At 36.9% G+C, this 17202-nt stretch overlaps 1 protein-coding gene across 2 annotated transcripts in view; it reads right to left on the reverse strand.

Annotated features, from left to right (window-relative positions):
* Positions 1-17202, reverse strand: part of RNF19A (ring finger protein 19A, RBR E3 ubiquitin protein ligase) — a 60389-nt gene that overhangs the window by 16041 nt on the left and 27146 nt on the right. For both annotated transcript variants that reach the window (XM_026842836.1, XM_026842835.1), the window contains 2 exons: positions 6868-7622; positions 687-895 (listed from right to left, as the gene is read on the reverse strand). In XM_026842836.1, the coding sequence (XP_026698637.1) occupies positions 687-895; positions 6868-7463 (805 nt within the window). In that variant the 5' untranslated portion in view covers positions 7464-7622. The remainder of the gene's footprint in view (positions 1-686; positions 896-6867; positions 7623-17202) is intronic.

Consider the following 17202-nt stretch of genomic DNA (forward strand, 5'->3'; position numbering starts at 1 on the left):
GACACAAAAGCTACCAAATAGATCAGAGTTTCACCACAATAGCAAACTGGACTCTTGCTCTGCAAAATACTACTCTGAATAGTTTATCCTCTTTTCTGGAGGGGGCTACAAACAAGTTCAATTTTAAGAAGATGGAATTGTTTGCTTTCTAGTAGCCACCACAGATGAGCACTTTATTGAAAAACAGAAATTAGTACTAAAAGCCACGTCAAACATCGGAGCTGGCACCAGACTAATAATTTCTATTGAAAGCAAAAAATACAAATCAAAACCACTGATTTTCAACAGCTTTTATTATTATCAGCCCTGTGAAATTTTACCTAGAATGAATAAAATATGTGTTCCAAGTGTGTAAGTGATACAACCAATGAAGTCAGCCTGCCAAACAGAGAATACTTTGGAGCAAGTTTCTTTGACTTCACATTCTTCAGCTACAAAGAAAAAGTTTGAAATGCTGACAACCCTGTAAGATTGAAGTCAGGTGCTGTGGTCATAGAGTACTTCAAATTGTAACATTTAAATTTCAAATTTCGAACTTAAAATTGTGTATTTTATGTTTCTGAAACACAAAGACAAAGCAGCTAGTATCTACCATGCTCCTAATTCAGTTCTTCCCTTTTTGGAGTTAATTGTGCAAATGTACTAAAAAAGATATTTTACAGACACAGTAACCTAATGATAAATACCTGCTGCTCCAGATTCCTGGCTGTAACTAATAGATGAAGAACGAATTGTTCTCAGGCGCAGACTTTGAGCTCTCTCCTGGCGAGCAGCATCGCAGGTCTGGTTTGGATGCCAAATCTGCTTACAGTGGTAGCAAAACTCGGTTCCACAGCCTTCTCGTCCACATGTAAGTTTGGGACAGCTGGCACATCCAAAAGCAATCACAGCATATCTTGAACAATGAAGAGGGGCAAAAGAGAATTTTGTTATTAAAAACAATCCTATACATAGACCAAAGAAAATGAGACATCTGCCAGAGCAGGTGAAGCAGGCACAAAGTCAGTGGACAACAATACCTGACATTAGGTGGTTAACATGGGTTCCCTGCTACCTCTTTCCACAACTCTATCACTATTGCATTAGACCAAGACTGTACAGAAATACTACAATCAGTGTAACACCTTGCTCTACCGTAGCCACCTTAACCTCATGCAGTAGTGAAATATACTGTATTTAAGGCTGAATGCAGTACTGTAAGGTTTATGGTCACATAGCAACCACAGTTTAGAAAAGCAGGACAATAAAACAAACAAAAGTATTTAAATAACTGACTAGAAAAATGTTATTATTTCAAAAGTGTCCCTGTCACTACGGACATGTCTAAGCTTGATCCTTTCTATAATTTGAGAAGATCCCTACTAAGTGACCTGTAGTGTAATCTATTACTATAAGGGCATATGACTTGGTACTGCATGACATTTCAGTATTTCACTGCTTTTTATCATGAATGCCACTATCTACTTTAAACAAATGTTTGTTTACTCTCTATATTTTAAAATGTCAAAACAACAAAGCAAGTATTTCATAAGTAAGGATTTTGGTTTCTCAATTAAGACAACTTCATATTTTTTGACAGTTTTTTTAAAACACATTTCAAACTGTAAATGCAGAAATTTATAAGATTTCAGGGCCTCATTGCCACCTTTACTCTGACAATACTATAGAGCAAAAAGCTCCAAAAATGCTGAGACTTACAAAACTGTGTTACACTATTTTGTAATGAGACACTACATGAACAATTCTATAAAATGACAAAGTTGTTGCCACAAATCAATTCCTCTATCAGGTCTGCATTTTAAAGTTCACACGATAAAAATACAATATGTAGTACAGGTCATATTAATACTAAATATCTACACATCTGTGCCTTAATTCCTACCCATTATAATTTTTTCAATGATTTTATGCAATAGCTTTCTTTTAAATAGAAAATAATGGTAGGTTCACTGGTATGAACACTTAAAACTGATGTGTAGTTTTATTCATGTGAACAGACCCCCTGAGTAGGCTTCAATGGATTTATAAATGGACAGTGCTTAAAGTTATGGTTGTTCAAATGAAGATAATTTTTCTTTTACAAGACTACATCGTTTATTTTTATCCCCTGCCTAATTTATAGCAGTTGCATAAATTAACTCAAAATATTCTTTATCAGTAATGGTACTAAAGAAATTATTCCCACTCACATATTTATCTGAAAATGTAGCTATTTTAATTTTACAGTAGTTAGGTCTGAAGTTCTGCAAAGTTAATGCAAATCCTACCCCCTTCCTTAGTGTTTTCAAACAGCATATTTGAGGTTCCCACCCTTCTCACAAGTTCTCCAAACAAATAGGAGCTTTCATCCTTTAATTTACAAATAAAAATGAAATATATGCTTGTCTGTTTTCAAATACTGCTTACTTCCCAAGAAAAATTTGTTTCAATAATTGCTAGACTTTTCTATATTGTTGCCAAGTTAATCAGCTCTATTTTCCCACTTACAGCAACTAAAGAGGTCACTGTTTTGTATGTACACAAAGAGACTCTGATCCAAATGCTTCTTCAACATACAGGGACACATCCAAGACTCATTAATGTTATATCAAAGAATCTCAAGTGTAGGCCACAGAATGAGTATCAATTTATACCCTGCCTCCCATTGCTAATAAAGAATGGGCACATCCCTGAAAGCACTCCCCATTTGGGACTGATGTATTGGCATACGTTTAGAAAGTAACTTTTTAGACCAGAGCAAATCTTAGTTCAAATGTACAAGATTACAGGTTTAATTTCAACATTTTGCATTCCTCTTACAGGTGATGTGAAAGTTCTTGTTAGGCTGAGAGAAGGGACAAACAACCAAAGTAATAATGAGCAAAACAAAAACCAGAAGCAAAGAGCAATTAATTGAAAAAAGGATGTACAGCAAGAAGAGGAATGAAGAATTTGTAGTCTTTTGCCCAATCTGCTTTTTGTCTGACAAAGATAAGAAAATCTAGGAACTGCTGCTCTCTTCTAATGTCAGCAAGACAATCTCAGAGCAAAACCATTAAATAATTCAGATAGAAGAAAAGACAGAACACATTTGGAATAATGATTCACTAAGACTTGTTAAAATTACATTGGAAAACTGGCATGGAGAAACAATCTCAAAAAATTAGTCTGAAACAAAGCTCAAGAGGTTTCCTTTTACCCATGCTCCTTCCCCAGGGAAAGATCACTTATTTGCTAGTGTCCCCTACAAAGCCACCGCAGGTAGGTTTCAGCTGGTCCAGACTTTTACAAGTATTTCACATGACAAGAACAGTCAGAATGCATTTGAGCTTGCAGTAAAAGCCGAGGATGAAGTAGCCCAGGTTCAGAAAGACCATGATGCCAGGGGTACAGACCATTTCTGGCATTAGACTGGTTCAGTGCTAGAGACACCATAGCTACCAGGCTGCTCCTCCAGTGCATGGCTACTGCAACAGAGGTTCTCCTCCCATAGCTCTCTTGCTGGGAGAATCATAAGAAGTTCTCAACTGGGACAAAAGTAGTAGCAATACACTTAATACTGCCATTAACTTTGTTTCAAGATCTGTTTGGTTTCAGTTTTGCCATCTCTAGGACCCCTTTTTTACCCCAAATAGACTGAAAGACATCTGAAAGAGATACTTATTTCTTAACCATTCTTTATTGTTTCCTGAGAACACGGGGGCCCATGATGTAGAGAAAAAAAACACATTATAACAGACTGACCAAGCTTCCCTCCTCTTTTTTCCTTCCTCATTTCTATTTTTCCCCTCAGGGATCGAAGTTTTTATAATTATTTGCTCTTTATCTGGACCAGTCTTTGTCCAAGTGTGATGCCCAGACCCTGAAACAATATTACATGAGATGTTTCATCCATGCTGAGGAGAATTGAAGCAGTCACTCATCATCCACTCAGTTCTTTCTTCTACCCATTTGTGCAGTATTTTCCTACTCAAATGCTCTACTTTGCATTTATTTTCTATTTATTACAGTACATACTTTGAATTTTAAAGACAACTTTAGGAAATAATGCTACCCTCTGAAGGTATTGCACCTCCCCTACTTTGTGATTAATTGCAAATTTGAGTAAGTGCATTGAATCCAGCTCTTCATTAAATATTTGGTCCATGCTAAAAATCAGATTAGCTACCGTCACAATCCTAACGCATTCTGCTACTAATACATATCAAAAACTGAGGTAAAAAAAACAACTGTTTTAATTGCATATTGTACAAGTTGATTACAGTTTCCAAAGCAATTAGAAACTGCAAATACTATTGTATCATGCAATTGTTAAAAACTAGTGTCTGCTGATGTGAAGTTTGTGAGTATACATGATACCTCAATCTTTAAACAATGTTTGTTAGCATGGGCTGTTCAGTGAAAGTGAATAGCTTTTGTTTCCCTAAACCTCACACGTGTACAGTTCCTTCCTCCATCCTCCTTCTATGCTCCACAAAAACATCAAATCCGTTTTTACTTTCAATACTGCTCCCACTTCTCCTCTCCACCTCCCCTCTGGATGCTTTCTCCCAGCTACCCAGGCTATGAGCAAGGTGAGAGCAGTGTTGCAGCAGGCTCCCAGCTAGGCACATACTGACCTGCCAGGCAGTGCTTGAAGCTGCCTTGAAGGCCAAATTAAAAAGAGGTAATTGTAGGATTAATATGCAGGTATTTCTCTTGCTGGAGGCATTATTGATGGCCTTTCTTTTGCTCAATTATTATGTTTTTTCCAAAAAAAATTCTTCAATTAACTTATGCTGAACCCTCAACCTCCTCTGCCCAACATATCTGAAGGTGCTAAAGGTTGCAGAAGCAATCAGAAGGAAGAAAACAAGATCACATGCACTTGTTTCTTTAGGATGACAACAATAAAAAATTATCCTGCTGAGAGGTATCCAACTAACCAACTTCACCTGATTTTAAACTAGTAATGAGAATTCAGTTGAGGGGGTGCTATGTGTGCATTAAAACCAGAATCCATCTATCACTGTGAAGCATTTCCCTACCACATTAAATATACTAAGAAAAAGTCGTTTTATCAAAGGTACAGGTAAGGTTGTCCCTATAGTACTAGTTTGTTCCTCTCATATAAACACTGGCATAGTTTAGCTGCCTGTCAATATACCGTGTTTTCCACAGGATTCCACTCTCAAATTAAGAAGCATGCAGCAGACAGTTCTAGAGCAATAATATAAATATTTGCTATATACTAACACACTGCTGTGGTCCCACACAATTGCCCAGAACTTTAGCTTTGTGCTGAAGACCCACTTTTTATTTTTATAATGGTATTGTCTATAGCAATTATCATTACAGTTTCTGACCATTTCAAGATTCTTAGAATTTTTTCTTAGATGAGAAAATTGAGGCACAAAAAATAAGCAAGGTGAAAAGTCTTCATTAAATAGATCTGCCTTAGCTGACTTACTGAAGCACTAATAAAGTATCTGCATCACTGAAACATGGTTTAACAGTTGTTACATGCTTCCCCCTACCTTGAGTAACAACAGCTTGTCCAGTACATGAAAACTTGAGCAAAGCATCCTTCTGCCTATCAAGTAACGCCTTCTAGTGGTTGTTTTCTTTTGCAGTATTGAAATACTAAGAGCAAGCTGTACTGGTTTTGTCCACATAAGTTTGTTACAAGCCCATGCAACCAATCCATCTCTCAAGTAATTTTTCATTCTCTGCTCAAACTATACACTGTTACCATAGTAATGGCATCTCCTTTGGACCAGAGGACCTATACCACTATCACCTTTCCAGTCCCTACTTTTGACCCACATTAGTAAATTTCTTAATTTAAAATTTTGCTTTTATACTTTACTTCAAATATGTCTCTTAATATATCTTCTAAATTTAAAAGCCTCCTAAACATTAAGCACCTAAACATTAATATTGGAATATTTAAGCTACCTAATAGTCCTATTTTGCTCATTCTCTTTCAACATTCTTTTCTTCTACTTACCACTCACTCATCTGTGAGGCTTTGAAACAGATGTCAACTATTAGTTTTTAGCGTGCACTGCTCATGCAGATTGCAGTCATGGCTATAACCTTTAGACATTATGTTAACACAAACAAATCTCTAAAAAAGGAACTTGCTGAAGAATGGCATTATGAGACACCAACAGCAGAAAAGCTGTGACGAGCTGCTCAGTAGTATTCATCCTACTCATGTCAGAATTCAGAATGGTTTCTGAGCTGTTTAAATATCAAAGCAGTAATAAAACATTACATTACTCAGATAATAAGCAGGAACAAGATGATTATTATTTTAAATCAGAAGCCTGTTGACAGGCAACAAGTGATGGCTCAACCAGCCACAAGATGGAAAATATCTGAAGCTGGGGAAGCCCTTTTTATTGAAAAATACCAAAACAAACCTTCAATGATTTTTCACCATTAAAAAAGCCCAAAATATCCATTGCGGTTTAACAAATGGACTAAATTAAAAGTACAGTCACCAAATTTTCAGTTCTCTTTAGTCTGAGCTCTTCACTGTTGCCTTGGCAGTGCAACATCTATTTTTTTTTGCCTGCTGTAGATACATAGCAACCACCTATCAGTAAGTTTCATGACACTGCTGAAATTTCTTTTGTGCAGAAAAAAAATCTGTTTGGGGAAGGGTTTTATTTTGGAAGGTGGGTTGTGGCTTGTTTTTTTTTTCTTGTTGCTGTTGTTTTGGTTTTCATTTGTTTTGATTTGTTGTTTGGCTTTTTCCAAGAGAATTCTGCCTGCTACCTACTCATATAACAAATAACAAAATGCTAAAGTAAAGCAATTAACATTTCAAAAAGCATAATGTTGTGAACATTATCAATTTATGCTGTCACTTGTTTTCAGATATTAGGAAAAAATACATACCCACAATCTGGAGCTGGACACCACCTACAATCAGGATCTGCAACCAGCCATCGCCTAAGCATAAACTCTTCATATTTTTCCATCAAGATGTCATCATTTAATATCAAACGAATATCATGAGGATTAAATCGTTCTGAGCATTCTGGACAGCTAATATTAACTCTGCTCTCGGAGATTTCTATCCGGAGATACTGACGCAAGCAATCCACACAAGATCTATGGTGACAAGTCATTATCTCTGGGAACCTGTCCTTGGAGTGCCGCAAAAGGCACAAGGGGCATTCCATGAAGTCTCCACTTGGTTTGCTGCTAGAGGTTGTTCCGTTATCAGAAGAGGTACACGTGGAGAAAATAGAGTTCTTGTCTGTACACATTTCTGAGTGAATACTTTCAATACTTGCAATTCCATCAACACCTCCATTTAAATCCCTAGACTTGCGTTTTGTGTCTTTTTTTCTACGAAAGAGAGAGCCCAATGAAATTCTTCTTTTCTTTGGTGCCTTTTTAACTGATGGCAAGCTCACAGACGAAGCAGAAGACTGGAGGTCCCGATCAGAGCCCATTTGCCGATGTAAACTCATGTCTAGATCACTCATCAGAAATGGGTTAAATTTCACATACAACCTTAATCATTTTTAAGGATCAAAATAACTGAGTCAGAGGATACAGGCATATTATGATGTAACCCAGATTGAGAGTCTTCATGCAAAAAATTCACATGTATCTGCTTCCATCAAATTCTTCAGAGGAATTCCCTATATTAGGAGGAAAGATGAAAAAATAAATTAGAGTCACATCCATCACTTTTGCTTCTGAAAGATCACAGCAGCCTAATGACCTGTTATTCATATTACTACCATCTTCTCATCATCATCTGACCCAATACTACTTTTGTCAGTTTTTTCTATCCTCTACATCCTTCTCAACAAACCTGAAATTTCCCTGCGGTCAAGGAATACCTTTGTTACACTTAAGCAGTGCCAAGAACAGCATCTTTAGGGAGCAGGGGAGTAAAGGGGAGTGGTGTGTGTGCACACATGTGTAGAAATTACTGTAACCCAAGCTGACAACTAAGTAAATGTATAACAAGTTCTATAAAGCGTAGTAACAGGTTTACAGCATTGGAAACACTTCTGTTTTCTCTACATTTTCCACACATGCAATAGTCATACAAACCCAATATAGTTAATTAAAAGAAGCAAAATATTTTTGTGTGTGTTTTGAATCCATTTACACTGACAGCAGAAATTAAGTCACTGTGGCTAAACAACTCAAAATATTCTCAAAACCTAAGGGTCCTCAGAAGTACACAGATACATTTTTATAATGTAAGGCACCTGAATATTTTAGGAAGCAGAGCTGCAGAGCGAGTGACAGCCAACACTGTCTTGCCCTTCAACTTCCATATTGTAATTCAAGCAAAGACTAGAGTTAAGGTGACAACATTTGAATTTTTCACCATACTGATTTTTCTTTTAAAAAAAGCCCCAAATGCAGATTCCCATCACATATCAAGCTTCAATTATTCCCTATGTAGAAGATGACAGCAAGGATTTCCTGTTCCCTGCTGCTGAACTCACTGGCTCTGAGAGAGAAAGGTTTTTTCCTATTTTCCTCTGACAGAGGAGACTGCTACAAGAAGTAGAAGATCACCTCCAACCAAAACCACTAACTTCCCCCAAACATGCAAATATTCCCACTTCTTGTAAGCTTGACTGTACAAGGGGAAATTTTCTAACTCTCAGTGAACTGATTCTGTAATAGAAGAATGAGAAGGCACTTTTTGGGACATCAGTGTTGCATATCTGGATGCGACTCCAGCTGGCACAATTTCTTTTCTCAGTGTTTCCCAATTTACCTCCCAGAGAGAGATGCACTGAGTTTCTACGATTTTACCATAGGATGATCAAATCAGAAACTGAATCAGAAAACTAAAAATAAGTCAGAATGTAGAAACAAATGAACGTAGAGTGCCACTGATGAAGGTACAAAAATATAATTTCTAACTTACATATCTTGGTATAAAGAAGATGAAGGGAGGTGAAAAACCAACACTGACTGAGGTGAATGCCTCTATCAGAGCCCAGGCAATCTACACACCAACTAGAGACTGGCCAAAAAATAACTGTGCGCTGTATGTCTCCGAGACAGGATGGGATCACCCAGATGACTGGGTCAAGACTAGGAAGTTTCAGAGGAAGACCAATCAGCAGCAGCAACAGGAATCCCTCTCCAAAGAGGAAACACAGAAATAGCCCATTGGCTGTCCAGCTTGCCAGAGCAATGTGTGCAGCAAACCCATTGCTGGGCCCTCTTCAGACTACTGTAGCTTGGTATTATATACATACTAGCAGGTAGCCAAGTCAACACTACTCAATTTATACTATCACCCATTACAGTAGCACCCCACAAGAATATTACCTTCCTCGAGTTAAGAATTTAGAATTAAAAAACCCACCAAAAAAAAAAAAAAATCAACAAAAAGAACCCCTTCACAGCTCCTGGTTTTGCTAAAAAGATGTCTAATGTCTTATGGCATGACACTTTTCTGTTGTTTGTTTTTTTAAGAAGAAATTTAAAAGCCACAGTTCTATTTTTCCAAATCCTTAATTATCACTTCCTTTTTTTCCCTCCTAATAAAGGAAAATCTTACCTCTATAAGGTAAGATTAAATAAAATTAAATATTTTATTCCCAGGATCTAAATTAAAGCCTATTTCAAGAACATACTCTTCCTTCTCTCCTAAGGGAATATTTTCAGCCTAAAATGCATTCTAAAGGAATCTTGGATGCTTTACCTGTTCCCAAAACAAATTTAATAGTAACAGCCACTGTTTCTCATTAAGTGAGGTAAATATTCCCTTATCTAAAGAAAAAAAGGTGAAACTGAAGAAGCTGCTCAAGAACGATGACAGAAAGGAAGATCCTTCTCTCCAGAATCTTACCATGATGTTATATCATGGGTAGATACAGTTGGTGGATAGCATCTGAAATACACTACAGACACACAAATCCTATAGCCTTTGGCTGACAAAATTAAGTTTATATGTCTAGAAGTGCAAGAATAACCTTGAAAGCATTATATAAGTATATACTTCCTAACATTTTTATGTTCATACAGATACTACGAGGGCAGTAGCAAGTGCCATCATCCCCAAGCTAGGAGAGTCCATGAACAACATGAATAGCAATCAAAGCACTCATTTCAGGCAAGGTAGGGTTTTTTTAAAAGAAAGAAAAAACAAAGTAAAAAAGGTAGGAAGTAAACACAGTAACACAGACAAGCCTATGACTACAACCCTTCCCCTCCTCCATTTCTCTGGAGAGAAAAGAATGCGCATTACAGTATTTTTGGCAGTTCCAACAGATGTACAGAATCAAGAAATAGCAGCTCCAGTGATGAACCAGTTGTACTTCTTTTCTTTAAATAAACAAAGATTCTCCCATGCTCTAAAGAAAGAGACCAGTATGTCCTATAGTTTTCTTTGCGTAATGGAATCTGATAAGCTGTCTCTCAGAAATAGCAGATTGCTTTTCTAAAAAAAAGGAAAAAAAATGCCTAAACTTTGTCAGGATTTTTCAATAGAGAAGTTGCCATTTATTTCAGGCAATCAACAATTATGCTCTCCAGATTTAAGTGTATAAAACTAGTTTTAAAAGCTGTACTCTTCCTTATATAGTAATTTTGGATTGCCATTTTAGTGACGTTCAAGGATGACTTTTCTGAAAAGATTCAGCAGATGATTTATTACAGGAAAAAATGAAGACAAATGTTACAATGCTAATAATGATCAGAGTAGTACAAAATCATAAAAGCCTTACTAGCGCAATCTGGAGAACCGGCCAGCTCTCATGTTGCCCAACCCCACACAGCATCTGCATGTTTTTGCTGACAAAAAGAAGGAAAAAGTATTTGATTCTGTACAGCCAGAGAACACAATGCCTGTATAATTCCATAACAATGAGTCCACATGGAGATACACTGTGTGAAAAATTAAACTCTGAAATTAAACAACTTGAGATAAGCCGAGACACACAATTATGGTAATAATAACAATCTGATTTTGAGAGTCAACATCCATTGCAAGTTCTGCACCAGTCTCACTGACCAGCATAAATTCTGTCAACATACAGAAGAAATTAATATGGGCAATAGTGAAGGGATAGAAAAACCACACACAGAGTATAACTCCTAAAAATGTAAGTTCACCACTGTTCTCAACATTTCCTCAAAAGCACTTACTGACTACTGGAAAAACATGTTTCTGGCTTCCTGCCATGCCTAAAGCCCTACCACAAATCCAAATTCCAGCCGTGCTTTGCATTCTGCTCACGCCACAGACTACCACAAAACACCAGTTGACACAGCACAAACACACCTTGTCATTTGAAGATTTCCAAAAGCACAAGTGATGTTTACAGATGTAACTCACATAAAGCTCAGTCCTTAACTGCTATCTGTTCCTTCAGAAATCCTTTCTAAACTGCTGCTGAAGCCTAACATCCCGTTAATTTTGGCCATGCTGCTTTAAGTAAATGCTATCGCTGACCATATAAAGGAGGGGGAGGGAAAGGAAATCAGAATAATCTTGCAAAGGAAGAAGTTTTCAATTCAGAGATGACTGGTGTGAAAAATATCTTCTAGTAAGGCTCTCTATGACATAACCTATGCTCGTCTCATCTTACCAATTGCAAAACTTCTAGGAAATGCACTAAGGCAGTTAAGTATAACCCCACTGATATTGCAAGAAAAGACCACTAAAGCCCTACTTCTGTAAGCCAGCTGCTGGAGAAGACGAATTCCCTCATGCTCCTGACTGTCCTCCAACCAGGCACAAGCTCAACATGCTGCTTGCTCTTCATTACACGTTCAACATGGTGTACAGGAGCAACAAATAAGGGAGTCTGCCATCAGGACAATGTAAAGAAGAAATTCTTCACTGTGAGCGTGGTGAGACACGGGACAGGTTGCCCAGGGACACTGTGGCTGCCCCCTCCCTGGAAGTGTTCAAGGCCAGGTTGGATGGGGCTTTGAGTCTAGTGGAAGGTGTCCCTGCCCAAGGTAGGGGTTTGTAACTAGATGATCTTTAAGGTCCCTTCCAACCCAAACCATTCTATGAATCTGTGATAAACAGCTTCACACACATTTGCAAAATGAAAGCAGGCTTAAAGATTTGTGTAGGAAAGGAGAAAAACCACCATAAACATAGATGTAGCTACATCCTCACTAAAACCCTTAAACCCTCATGTCACTGCTACTTAAATGGCAAATTTAGATTTTTCCTGTTGCAAATGAACACTCTTCCTTTTAGGCATTTGCTCCTCCTGGCGATTCAACCAAGCACCAACTTTGTGTTAACATACTGAAAACTATTTCTTGATTAAAACTGACTACTAACAGCTTCCTTCTGACAGCTATAATTCCCAACATCCATACTCTGTAGCTGCTGAAATGCACTCACTGCTCCAGCTTAGAGAGCTGTAACAAAAAACACCAGAGCTTGAAGTTCATACACCAACAATGCATCACAGACCTGAAATACATTTCTGACTCCCTCTTCCAATGAGTCCCTCCTGTCAATCACAGAGTATCCTGGAATTTCTAAGCTATGATGTTCTTAACATATAGGTATCTCTAAACTTTTCTAAAAGAGGCATCAAAAACATTTTAATTTACTCCATGGTGTAAGTACTGTAAAAACAGTGGAATAAAACATAAACCAAAATTATGCAAATGCTTAAGCTATTAAACTAAATACCAATACACAGAATTTGAAAACAGCAATCAAGTTTCTCATTACAATGGGCATTCTTTAAACATCAATTCGTTCCACAATAGTTTTAAAACTGGGGGGGGGGCGGAACCCAAGCTCTTTTGTCTGAGGATTTCTAAACGAATCTACACCTACTCATTTTACACATGCCTCAGGTTTAACTAAAAATCTGGCATCACTAAGAGTTAAAACAGTGAGGAACAGTCTGAAAGAACAATTTCAACAGCTGTGTGCTTTTGTAGCACTATGTCCCATTAAAAAACTTCATCATACTCATGTCAATGCCCACAGTGTCAGAGCATGGTAGGACTGTTACTGGGTTTAATCACAGATGATTTAGTACAAGCAGAATCAATACTCTGCAACTTGAAAGTAAACAAATGGAAATTATGTCGAAACAACAACAGTTTTGGCAGAACCTTTATATGCACTAGGTTGAAAATGAAAATCCTTTAATGGTAACATAATGCAGCAGAGGTGAAATGCTTAATTGCAACAATTAGTAAAATACACTTATGACTGACTTCTCTAATATATTTCCCCTCAAAAACTAAAATTAATAATAGTAACATTTTCCATTTAACGTTTAGAAGACTGTAAAGATATTTAAATTTATGTGGGGTTTTTCAATGTCTTCTAATTTTGATTTCCAATAAAAGGTGAAATCAAAGCATTGATACTATTTGAATTAAAATGAAAAGTTTATTCTATAAAAGAAAGTTAACAAATTTGTATCAGAAGATTTGTCAAGCTTTTAAAACAAACCCAGACCCACAGTTACTTAAACATTTACAGTCATTTGTTACAGTATGCCAGGATGTAAAAATGTCAGAGTGATCTAAGTAATTCGTAACTCAAACTGAGCCATATAAAAATACTTTAAAAATATACTCATGTAAATTTTACTTCATCATGGCTTTTCTCTTTTGAAAGAGGGCACTGGTGTGGTAGTTTACATCTATCCAAGCAAAAAGTAGTTCTTATCTATCAGACACTTTTGTAGGAAGATACCTTTACCATTCCTGTCCTACTTTGTTCTAGGAGCCACATATGTGAATGCTTCTCTTAAAGCATGAAGACCATTCATTACGAATGTTACCAGAGTTGCTTCTACTACTACCAAATCTTTTTCAGAGTGAAAATTACTTGATCTTTTAGTTAATCAGGCTCTTGTTTCTTTATGCTTATGATGGACTATTGATAGCTGTATAGAGGCCGTAATTTCAAAAATAGGACTCCCAAATCCACAACTGATCAAAGACAAATTGTTCAAAACCTTTAGAAATCTGACATGTCAAGTCTCAAGCCTTAAGTATCATCTTTAAGCAACAGAAGAAAAGCTTCATTGAAATAATTTTGCTTTTTTAATTTATGCAAACTCAAAGACTGGGAATTTTGAACTGCCTGCAAGTACCATACCAAGCATTCACTGGCTAATTTCACACTGGAGCTTGTAGCAGGCTCAATGAAAGGTGCTGACAAGATCTGGCACATGCCCATATCAGCATGGAACTGGTAAACAGAACAGAGCAGGGCCCTTATCCCTAAACTCCCAGGAAGTTAAACCCTCTAGGACGAGTCAGCTTGATACACATAGGCCACCGGACCAGTGCCAAATGAGAAACAAGGGATCTTCCAGAAGCAAAAGGATTTGGTTTAACGTATGGGAGTTTCTATAATGCAGAGTCAGTTTAGTTTAGGAAAGTCTTCTAATAATTAGGATCAGTTTAGAGACACTGTGTAATGCCTTGTTAAAATTAAAGAGTATTACAAGATACCAAAAGTAGACAAGAGGTTTGAGTAATTCCCTCATTACATGCAAGCTCTTCAGCTGTTAATCTGCACTTCAACTGGGATGTTCACCAAAGCAAGAACAAGACTGCTATTTATTTGTAAAGCACCTTTCAACAAACATTGAAGTAAAACATTACTGTTTCTCTAATCAATGTTATGTCCAGATTAATTGTCCATATTCTAAATGTTATAAAAAAACCCCAATATTCATGGATACCATCATACAAGAATTTAAGAGAAAAGCACTTGTGAGACAGAGATATTTTAATCTCTTAAAAATCTACATACTGCACTGTTACCATGTCCCAGTTTATTCTGACTGCACTTTATTTTTCCTTCAAGTCCTGTGTCAATTATCTGGAAATTCTATTTTCATTTACAGAACAAAGCAATATTGTTTGTACAACAATGAAGCAAACAGACAGACTATGAACCCGCTTGGGCTCAAAGCCTGAGACAGTCAGACTGATCAGGCATTAAAATCAAAAGACCAACAGTATTTAAAATACACAGAAGCCTGCAGAGTACACACTGCAGAACTGCCAAAAGTTAACTGATATACAATGTTTCTATTTTAAAATTCACAATGGTATGTAGCACATGACAAACCAATCCTGACAGCTAGAAAAATCTTCAACAGCTTATTGGGGAAAAAAAAAAAAAAAAATAAAATGCTTCCTTAGAAATTTATGTGCAATACATCCTGTATCATGTGTCCATGACAGCTGCTATTAGGAAAGGAAGTCTTGCAAGTTGCTCAACTCATTCTGAAAGTCTGAACAACTGATTGCCAACTCCAGCAAAACTGTTCCTCTTGCAGATAATGCTTGTAGAGAGTGCACTTAAAGCACCTCCTCTCAGTCTGGTTTGGGTGGGTTTTTCTTCATCACCATCGTTTCAAACCACAAAAGAACACACCATAATCAAACAAAACTGCTTGGAAGAGAAACATCTTTTCTTCTACAATTCAAATGTTCAGTAAAAGATTTCATCAGCACTTTCATAAGCAAGTTCAGCCATGAAGCCCCTCTTAAGGGCCCACACTGTACTTTTGCTAACAAATTACAAACAGACAAGAATTCCTTAAATTCTAAAAACATTAATTTTCCAGCCCAGCAGCATTAAATCTGGGTATACTGAGTGCAACGGTTGACCAAAGCTAAGACCTTAGTGGAGAGATGCCTTCTATTTGTGAATCTCCAGGCCTACATCTGTTGCAAATAAGACTAACAGGATCAATTTTTCCTTATCTAAATCAGCAGAGCAGTCTTATTTCAATCATGCACTCGCTGTGTCGAAAGTTTATCCTATGCACTGTGGTGCATTACTGTAAGAAAATGTACACCAAATTCAGCCAACAGAAACCAGTCTTGGAAACACGGGGGGGGGGGCAGGAAGAATGAAAACAAACCATCACCAGAATTTGTAACTATTTTAATCCTTTTAATCCTTTAATCATTAAAAACTTCACACCAGCACAATTTTTTCTTGCGTAAGTGATGTATTTGGGTTATGGTGGACATGTATTTTCACTTCTGAATACTGCGAAGAGATTTATTTATCTATATGTATTGAAGTAATATTCTAAACCATCTGACTAGCTAGTGGTCAGGAAAGTGGAAGCAACACTAAGGAATTAAAAAAATGCACAAGCTGCCTATGCACCAAAAAAGTTTTAATCTAACTGTATTAATACTTTCATTTAAACTAAGCACTTTCTCACCATCAGCTGAAAATTAGCCTGTATGAACAAATCATTCAAAAGATTGACAAATGAGTTTGACCTGAGAAAAATAAAAGTTCCCATAAACCCAAACTCTTGCCCATCCCTAAAGTGAAAGTATACTGTAAATTCTGCTTTTAAAATCCCAGTGATCTGTAAAAACAGTCAATATAAAAGAACTACGGAACTTAATTCTGAATTCTGAGAATGCTTATACTGTATGAACAGATCCAGATACTTCATCATCGCAGTCTTAACAAATGCATAAATGAAAGTAAATTATTTGGAAACCGCAATAGCAAAATAATCCCAAAGCAAATTCTCAGGTTTTTAGCTATGTATTTATTTTAGTTGAAAGCAAGAATTCTCTACTTTCAACTTTACTCTTTAAAACTATTGCTGAATGATACCCCTCATTTTCCTGCAGCTGCATTTTATTCTAAACTATACATTGCAAAATAACTGGAGTAAATATATACACCCGTGAAACAATACCAGAAAGTTTTGTTTCTTGCAGTATCACCAGTCCTGCAAATGGAAAACATTGCAACACTCCTAAATGATGAGATCATTCCAACAGAAAAACTGCTCCAAAATGAAAATAACCAAGACTAACAAATTTCCAGAATACGCAGATGTAATTTCAGGTCTGTAATTTTGCCCAATCAAACAGTAATGGCAACATACTGCCAAGCTTTTGTTTTCAAGCAGGCTTTAAAGTTTGTCCTACTACAAAAACAAAGCAAATAAAATGTACCAAGATATAAGGTGGGAAAAATATTGTAGGAGAGGGATCTGAAACCAAGAGCAGGAGTTCCAGAGAGCGCACACAGAATTTGAACAGCATATCAGAGACACAGCAGCTTGGGGGAATGTATAAGGGGTAACAGATCTCAGTTCCTGGCTCCTATTGATTTTTAAACTCGGCAAGAGCCAGAGGTTTCTGTCTTGTACTGAAGAAAGATATTATTGACCATCTGACTGACAGCATATTCCAGCTGTGGTGTAACTAACCTCTACTTTCAGGGGGGGCGGGGGGGGGGGG

The sequence above is a fragment of the Athene cunicularia genome, assembly GCF_003259725.1.
Source record: "Athene cunicularia isolate RWA chromosome 2 unlocalized genomic scaffold, athCun1 chr2_part1, whole genome shotgun sequence".
In the NCBI taxonomy this organism is placed as follows: Eukaryota; Metazoa; Chordata; class Aves; order Strigiformes; family Strigidae; genus Athene; species Athene cunicularia.